The sequence below is a fragment of the Oncorhynchus mykiss genome, chromosome 7 (assembly GCF_057628025.1).
Source record: "Oncorhynchus mykiss isolate SJ-2025 chromosome 7, ASM5762802v1, whole genome shotgun sequence".
Lineage (NCBI taxonomy): Eukaryota > Metazoa > Chordata > Actinopteri > Salmoniformes > Salmonidae > Oncorhynchus > Oncorhynchus mykiss.
Window position 1 is genome coordinate 62,517,271 of NC_143028.1, and position 9,209 is coordinate 62,526,479.

Here is a 9,209-nt window from a genome sequence, read left to right on the forward strand (position 1 = left end):
AAAAATCTGAAACTTTGAACATCCCATGGAGCACCATTAAAACCGTGAATAGTTATGCACGCTCATGTTAGATTTTCTTGTATGTTTCACAATAGAAAATATTTTGCATCTGCAAAGCATGTTTTGTAAATCAAATGATACAAACACCCCCAAACCACAGCCCTTTGGGGTGAATACTTTCGCAAGCCACTGTGTGTATATGTATGTATATGTATGTGTGTGTGTGTGTGTGTGTGTGTGTGTGTGTGTGTGTTTGTACGATACAGCCAGGTTTAACCTGTGTAACTGCACCCTTCTTCCTCTTCCTGCAGGCTGTTGCCGTGGGAGTCCTCCGTGGTGACATATCAGTTCATGGGGTCAGACAAGTGCACATAGCCTTCCATTGAGAGCAAGTGGAGCTGACCAATGGAGAACCTACCCTGATCGCAGCTAACTAACTCTCCCTGTAGACTTAGTCTCTACAGATAAAATCTACGGGTGGATTTTCCAGACACATAAGCCTAGTCTTGGACTATAAAGATACGTTGACCATGTTTTTTTATTCCAGTTGGTTTAATCTGTCAGGGAAACCAGGTCTGAATGGATAAAAAAAAACTATATGGGGAAATAAAATGACCAATGACTAATCCCAACTGTACTACTCTTACAGCTTAATGTTTTCCAGTCTAAGGTCAGCCTGCCTTTGTTACACTTATTACCAAGCTGATTTGAGAAGGCCATGGCCAACCAAACATGCCCCTCGACTGGTTTAAAGTCACCCTAGGCACCCTAGGTCCTGTTCAGCTCGCTTTAAGAAACCCAAGTTGTGCTGGAACTACGATGGAGAGGACAATGTAAAACAAAAAACCTGAGCTAGCACAGTAAGGTTCAGTTTGGCAAGATAGTGTGAAATGGTTGTGTGTGACACTGAGCACCAGAAGTGGTCCTGATTGCATGTGATGGAATGCCAGTAATAGTCATTGGCCAGAAATTAAGTCTTGCAGGACAGGGTGGTTGCACCATGTGTTTCTGACAGGTCAATAATGTGTCAGCCATTTGTTTGACTTATTATACTAAACTGTGTTGATATGTGGTAAAAACATCCACTGTTGTCAAAGTAAAGCCACCGTGTAACTGGTTGGTTGTTCACTCATTGATATCACATCTGTGTAGGGCTAGACTCGCTTTGGCAGAAACACGCCTGTTGAGAGACTAGTTTAGGCTTGCACTACACGTCCAGTCCAAAACGTACCCCCAAATGTACCTACCTTTATCATCTACCATTTTGTCTTGGAACATGAGGGCACATACAGTAAGAACAAATATACAACTCTGATGGTTTTGTTTTGTGCGTGATAGCATAAGTTTTACTTACATTTCATGGGGAGCAGAGAGGTGGTTTGACAACAAGGGGAGAGAGGGGGGATATCGTGCTAGGACCGTACGCAACACAGACTTATACTGCCCCGACGCCTCTGACAGTGGGGACAGACAAAATCACAGGACATCACACACGCTATACTTAGTCACAAAACCTTTGCAGCTCTACATGGTAATGTAGATAAACACTGTTCACTTGCGGTGGTTGTTGTTATAAAGCACTCTAGGAAAATCAACAGTGGTTCGCTAGCTGCATCCTATCCTTCTATGGGGTCCCATACTTCACAAGTAAACACTATTGTAACAACCAGACCTGGGTTAAAAAGCTATTTTAAATAATTTCAAATACTTTAGCTGGGTTTGATTATTCCATTTCTCCAGGCAAAATGGCAAACTCCGCCCATCTGGCACTCATAAAGCAAACTCTCCGCGTATTTGAAAGATTTCACTTGTTTTTTAACCCAGGTCTGTTAACAACCCTCCAATAATTCCAGGGTCAATGAAGACTTAAACAACATTTAAAAATAAGAGAAAGATCTCATTAACATAAAAAAAGGGAAAAATAGACAAAACGCTTCTTCTCAAAAGTTGATTTTCACAGTTATCATATTAACATTATTCCATCTTATCTCAACATATGGCTATGATGGCTATGATGGAGCAAATTTGTTTCTATAAAGCAACAAAAAAATAATGAATAATGTGCACAATTAAACAAAATCAAGGAGGAGGAAATAAATGTAATTTTTCTTCTATCAATCTTGTTTAACTGAACATTTCATACAATATGAACACTAGTGATGGTTGCCCTCAGCTTCCTGTAGAAATCTAAAACAGCCTATCAGAACAGTGTTCGTTTTCTTTTAGTGCTTCTTTCAAACAACCAATGGTGTGCGTCTGTCTAGACAGTGCCATCCAGAGTCTGTTGTCCCAAGGTGCTTGAGTTAGCCTGTTTGATGAGGAGAGAGTCACTGCCCTCCATGTCCTGTTTACCACACCTACAGAAACCCAACACAAGACAGACAAGTGTTACCTAGTCATACGGACCTAGTTCTCAGGTTGAAGAGAAACTAGGATTTCTGAATAGCGTTTGGAATGTTTTCTGAGTTTTGCAACCCTAGAAAATAAGACAAATATATTAAACTATTATTATTATTCAACCTCAATAGTGTTCTCTTATTGGTCCTCATCTGACCTATTAGATGCATGGTCTTACCCAGAGAGTGGTGCGTTCCCTGCCCTGTCATTGGTCTGCTGCTGGTGCTGGTCCAGCTCTGACAGAATCTTCAGGATATTCAAGGCAGCCTGTAGACAGAGGGAGGATGTGGAATATTTGATGTAGTCTAGATCATCATTTCCCTATTGCTTGTGCCTGTATATGTCTGATTTAGAGCATCAGGGTCATGTTCAGGGGGGACATGTGTAACAGGGAGGAACTTTGTGAACATGTCCAATATACTTGTTTTCTTAGCAATGCAGTGCCTTAGACCGCTACGCCTCTTGGGAGACCAGATTGTTTTTGCTACAGTGTGCCCTAATGAACAAGATCCTGGTCTAAACACTAAAGCTCCTTCAGTGTGGTTGTGTGCGAGTCTAACCATGTCGTGACAGGACTCCACGTCCTTGCCAATGCCGTGGCTGATGAGGGGGGGCTGGGAGGAGCAGTTGATCAGCGATACAAATTCATTCTTGTTGTTTTTGGGGAAGTCTTTGTATTCCACCTGCAAGAAAAGCAACAGAGGATATTAATACTAACATTAACACTCCACAAAACATTAATATAGTTGTTTCAAAATTGGGGTCGCGACCCCAGGAACTGCAGTGGGGTCGCCCAACAACAACAAAAAGGTTGAGATTGTATGGGACAACATGCAAACATTTTTGAGAAAGATAATTTATTACAATGTAATAATATTGAGTAAATATATTTATCAGTTTCTTATCATTTGGATAAGAGATGAAAATGTAATGAATTGAAGGTTATTTGTTGATGTAAAAATGGATGAATTTACTGATTTTATAGCTGGGGTGGGGTGGAGTAGCCAGAAATTTGTCGGAGAAAATATTATGTCCCCAGATATTCTGGCGGGAAAAAAATGAAGTCCCCACTGAAAAAGTTTGAATACCACTGCACTAATAAAAAGTTTAATTGTGTGTGTGTGTGTGTATTTGTTTGTGTGCATACACATGCACACACACCATTGTGTCTATGACTACCTGTAGTCCCTGTACATTAGGCCAGGTAGCTGAGCAGTTCAGAGGGTCTGGTCAGGAACCCATGGGGTAGGTGTTTGTGTGTGTGTATGTGTGTACCTGCAGTCCCTGTACATTGGCCAGGTAGCTGAGCAGTTCAGAGGGTCTGGTCAGGGGTCCATGGGGTACTAGATGACCCACACTGTTCTGGCTCTTCAGAATGGTCTCGGCGGTCAGGGAGGCACCAGCGTACAGCAGCTCATTGGCGATGATGGCCGTCAAGGTGGCCTTAATATAATAATAACAATACTGTTTATTTGCATAGTGCTCATCTTGCTAATCAAAGACACCTTTACAACAAAATATTGAAGTAGTAAAAGAACATCACAGGACTAAAATAGACATACAAACTGTGAGGTTAAAGATAGCAGAGCTAAAATAATACCATGGCTAATTCCACTAAAACAAAGGGACACACCTTGGCAGGGTTGGCCCGGGGACCGTAGTCCTTGTTCTGGTGCCCCTGGCTAGGGCTGGCCCCTACAGCCTGGGCCACCTCGGGCACCATGAGCAGAATGCCTGCTGGGAGCTGCTGGTGGCTGAGGAAGGGCAGGCGGTAGTCCTCCTCCTTGGAACCTGAGAGATGATGGGGGGAGTCGCCAGAGACATAATCATGTAAAACAGGAAGGAAGGAGAACACGGAATGAAGTACCCATGTAACGTAAAAGTATCCCACTTTCCAAAATACTAAATCAGTCATCCCGCATAACACTCTGGGGGAAGTTTGTGGACTACCTCTGCTCCCCAAAAGAGACAAAAGGGTTTAAGTCGAGTAAGTCAAATGTCTCATACCAAATCCAAACAAAGTGTACTGAATAAAACAGTACATGTCAAAATATGTGTAGTTTCAACCCTGCGCCTGAACCACTCACCCAGCGACTGGCTCTCTTCCACAGAGCCTGGCTCAAAGAAGGTCACTTTCCTCCCATCTCCATTTTTCTTCAGTGGAACCTTGGGTCACATGATCAACAGAAAGAATACACGGCTCAATGATCATTCAAGTCAATACAAACTATCTTTGCTATGTACTACCTGATAGATAAGCACATGAGTGGAGTCTAACTAAACCAGTGGTCTGGATGGGATGCCTCTGGTGGCTCTTGGGGACCTACTGTACCTTTTCGTCCGTTTTGAGCGCAGGTTTGTGGGGCTGCGGCTGAGGCACTTTGAAACCTAGAAGCTCCAGCATCTTCTCTGCTGCGTTCTTCTTCGCTACCTTCTTACTGGGGCCCAAGCCCTCCGCACACTGACCACACACCGTCACCTGGTGACCACAACCACGGATCAGAATGAGAGAACCATAGACACTAGTGAGATGAGAGAACTAGCCTAGATAGGCATACACACTATGGCGCAAGCTCCACATTTCCCTCTGATAGGCTAGGTGTTATATTGTATACACCTGTCCAATCCCCTCAGACCTACACAAGTGCCCTAGGCCAAGAGCAGGCTATGTTCCAGGGCCTCCTGTCTCACCTGCATAACAAACTCCCTGCGTCTGGGCAGCCCCCTCTCTGTCAGCATGTTGTACTCTGGTTCCTTCTCTTTCTTAGCCTGCTGGATCTGAGCCAGTCTGCTGATGGGGTTCATGCCCTGGCCATATTCTGGACTGGTCTGCAGCTGGAGGGGGATGGAGAGAACAAGCACAAGATCAAACATTCCTATAAAAAAAATCCAACCATGCAAAAGCTTTCCCCATCACCCCTCCCCTCTCAATTCTGTTGCCCTTTAAGAATTAACAATGGCTTTCTTAGAAGCCCTTGTTCTTTTTTATGATGTACAGTACTTGCATTCACTGCCAGCTAGGAAGCAAATTTCCCATCTGCCCTCTATTCTCCCTGACCTCATCTCCCTGGTCCTCTCACCTTAATGATGGACTTGGTCTTCTTCTTGATGCGTGCTGGCTGCATCTTTTCCACGCAGGGGATCAGCTGGGGCAGTCTCCTCAGTTCCTCCAGCACGGCTGTAGCTGCCAGCTTCTTAGCGATCTTCTTACTCTTGCCCTCGCCCTCTCCACAGAACTCCCCCACCGCCACACGCACCATGAAGCTCTTCATGTGGGGAGGACCTGCCTCCTTCAGAACCTGTGGGAAGAGGTAAGGGAAAGACAATTCGAAAAAGACTTGGAAAGGTATATCCTCAGGGGAGAGAACATAATTAGTTCCACTATATAACTGGACTGTTAGTTGAGCAAATGCAGGACCAAAGCCTACCTCAAAGTTGACAGGCATGTTCCTCTTCAGTGCGATCTCAAACACCTGGCTGATTTCTGATTTGTTGAGGTTCTCTTCAGTATCTTCTCCATTCATCTGAAATGAAATAGAATGTTTTGACACAAACTATCTGACAGCTGTGTATGTTGCAGCAGAGTGGCTATAAGATGCAGCGGAATTGCTCTGTGTGGCAGAATTGAGTCAACGTTGTGAAGCAGACCGGTGTAGTGATCCATGTAGCTGGTGTTGCCCCTTGGGCAAAATACAGAAAATGTTCCCAAACTTTCATCCAACTTTTTCCAGGAATTCTAGTTGGAGTATTCCCAGAAACAGAAAGGAATAAGCAGGGACTGTTCCAACCCTAGTGTTTTCTCCCCAGTTCTGACCCCAGGCAGTTCTGACCCCAGGCAGTTCTGACCCCAGGCAGTTCTGACCTCAGGCAGCTGCTGCAGCAGTATGGGCTCCTTCTGCAGAGTCTTCAGGGCCTTGGAGGCGGCGTCGTGTTTGGCGAGCTGCCGCGTACGCCCCTTCCCGTGGAACTGCTGGCCCCCGATGTTCAGCTCCATGTGGTACAGCACCGGCCCCACTGGGGGAAACGGGTAGTAGTACCTGACCACACACCGAGTAGACAGGAGACGCTCAGTTATAGCTTTTACTGACTGACTTACCTAATTATGCTGGCCTCCAATAAACGCCTGGGGTATTAATTGAAGTTTTACAATGAATACCCCCCCAGAAAAACAAATGGACGTACTGTTGCATGGAGCGTTGGTAAGGCCCCGGTGCCCTGATGTTGTAGTTGAAGCTGGGTGGTCTCATCCCGGGGTAAGGGTCTATAGGCTTGTACATAGGCTTCATCCCTAACTTCATACAGAGGGAATTCAGCTCCACCGTTTGCGTCATGCAGTCTACTGTGGTAGTACACACACAGATGAAACCGAAAACACAAACAGAACACATTAAAGAACAATAGGCACCAAAACTTTAATACACCTAGTGCTCAAACTCAAACCCTATTTAATGTAGACTACTTAATGCCACTGACTATCAATGTTTCCCTATCATGAGACTGAGCAACGTGATGACCTGTGTTGTTGCGGGTATTGTTCCTCATGCTAGGTTTGGGCATTGTGGTCTGGGCCAAGGCTGTGGCAGCTGCAGAGTGCTGGGCCTTCTTTATGCTGGTCCCCTCTGCCTCCCAGTGCTGATCCCCTAGCGATAACCTCACTGAGAAGATCTGGGAGAGTAAGGAAACAGAAGAGAGAAGTAGATAGGGATAAGTCTCTGTTATAAGTATTAAAGAGCAGGAAGGTAGACATAAAAAGCACACTGATGACTGATCTTTCCAGGCTTGTGTTCAGAAATGGTATGGCACTATCTGAACTTGTTCAACAAGAAACATTTGTTTTTATTTTCAGTTGCAAAACCTTTTGCTACAGTGAGTGTATCCTTATAAACACAACCTAAGTTTGCTAGTGAGTACCAGTGGCTGCGTTGTCGAGTTACCTTGGAGTGAGCTGGTCCTTGCTCACAGAGCAGCTTATACTCAGGCTGGATCTTATTGAAACGGGCTAACTCATTCACCAGACACATGGGGGTCTTCTCTTTAGGGTTTGCCATGTTAGATACTAAAAACAAACAAACAAAAACAGATAAGCCCATTGAGAGAGACACACAGACAGCTTTGACACACACTCACACACCTGTGGAGGTGGGGCTGAAGGGAGTGGCTGAGCCCAAGGGCAGGGCTGAGCTCCGGAGAGGGTGACTGGCGCTCTCAGAGGGCAGGGGACTCGAGGCACAGGGGATGCTGTACCCTGGCTGGGGCTGAGACAGCTGCTGCATGGGGCTGGCAGCAGCGCTGGACATAGGGTTACCCGGACACTGGAACATACTGGCTGGTTGGGTTTAGGTGAGTCAGGCGGTTAGCTCAGGTTGAGTTGAGGTGGGTGCTTTTCAGTGCAGCAGCGATAGACGTTTAGGGTTTATTGGATTTTGAGAGGAGTGACTGCAAAGCTCTCCCTGAAAAGAGGGTAACAAAGAGAATGGTATAGTGTTTGTTTTGGGGTAGCTTGTTAACTGCATTTTGAGATGCCACATTCGCATCACTACAACAAAGCCCACTGTCAGTGCCTTGCACAACTGGCTTTCAGGGGCCTTTGTTGATCCAGGCCAGCAGTGATAAGCAATTAATACGTTGCAACACCTGACAACACCCATGCATGAAATGGTTATAAGGGTGCTGTGATTTTGCATTAGACATAAAACATGAATGGATTGCAATACATCCAATACAGAGAACATTCAAACGACAATTATTTCCCTGCAATATGGCTAACATAGTCAGTATAACTTAATACCAAACTTGGTGAGAGAACACACCAAGTTTGGAATTCCAGTTGGAAACTGTCGTTAGAAGGTTCTTTGTAAGGCGTGTTCCGCTAGCTACAACTTAGCTAACTAACGTTAGCTGTCTAGCAAGCTGGCTAACTTCGTTTCATATCACATAACTTACCTACTAACGTTAGTACCCAACTACTATAATGTATTTTTTACAAAACGGTCATTGATTAATTCTGGTTGTCTAGACAAATGCAGGTGGTTGCACGCTTGTTATAAGTACCGGTAGATATCTAGCTTAATATTAGGCTAGGTTCGATAGCTATGTAAAAGTTAGCTAAGTTATCTAATTAATACATTTCACACTCATGGCGTTTGTATTTGAATTTTAAATGTGCTTTGAAAACCTAACTACAGTATAGTTATAATTTGCAATGACACGTTTGCATCCGGCATAGCAACATCTGAAGCACTGAGCTTAAAAATGAACGATCCGACGCCGCAAGCTTAGCCATCTAACGTTAGGTAACTCCTGCAGCAAATCATGTCTGGCTAGCATTTAGCTAGCGTCTAATAGTCGTCTAATAAACCTCACCTCGTTATCTTTCTGTTCAGTTCTTAGTTATTCCATTTGGATACGTTGCTTAAGTGTTGTATTGGTTTGTTTTTGCGCCAGTTGTGTAGGGTTTCCGTGTGATTTTGGATCAAAATGTTTCTAGTGAAGAGGTGGGGGAAAGGCAAGACAAGGCAAACACTAAAGAGAATGGCCCAATCTTGGCTGTCTCTTCCGGGAAATGACATCGTTCAGCTAGGAGGACGTCTGCCTGGAAAGTGGATTATTTTGTAGCTAATGATTGAACATTAGAAATGTCATAGTAGACATGTCTGTTAGCCACAGACAAGCACACCCATAGCTCCAATAAAGGCTCAGAAACCCTTTGTGAAGACTACATATGAGAGTGGCCACACCTAGGCCTGAATTTTATGCGGGATATCTCCCGTTATAAACCTTGTGGTGCATGGGTGACTCAAAACAGACGAAAC

General features: G+C 44.6%; 1 protein-coding gene across 4 annotated transcripts; it reads right to left on the reverse strand.

The window, feature by feature from the left end:
* Nucleotides 1-1,318: 1,318 nt before the first annotated feature.
* Nucleotides 1,319-9,151, reverse strand: LOC110528338 (double-stranded RNA-binding protein Staufen homolog 1). 4 transcript variants are annotated; one of them, XM_021610335.3, is made up of 16 exons: nucleotides 8,761-9,151; nucleotides 7,529-7,847; nucleotides 7,332-7,453; nucleotides 6,912-7,062; nucleotides 6,580-6,733; nucleotides 6,260-6,434; nucleotides 5,826-5,921; nucleotides 5,478-5,696; nucleotides 5,089-5,232; nucleotides 4,730-4,876; nucleotides 4,485-4,563; nucleotides 4,031-4,188; nucleotides 3,673-3,840; nucleotides 2,958-3,080; nucleotides 2,576-2,664; nucleotides 1,319-2,357 (listed from the first exon to the last, which is right to left on the reverse strand). In XM_021610335.3, exons 2-16 carry the CDS (start codon nucleotides 7,716-7,718, stop codon nucleotides 2,261-2,263), a joined length of 2,112 nt encoding a protein of 703 aa, XP_021466010.2. In that variant the 5' UTR covers nucleotides 7,719-7,847; nucleotides 8,761-9,151; the 3' UTR covers nucleotides 1,319-2,260. The 4 variants fall into 4 exon arrangements, with proteins under 4 accessions (XP_021466010.2, XP_021466009.2, XP_021466011.2 ...); XM_021610334.3 differs by having other exon boundaries at nucleotides 6,580-6,736; nucleotides 8,761-9,107; XM_021610336.3 differs by lacking the exon at nucleotides 7,529-7,847 and having other exon boundaries at nucleotides 6,580-6,736; nucleotides 8,761-8,969.
* Between the last annotated feature and the right edge of the window lie 58 nt (nucleotides 9,152-9,209).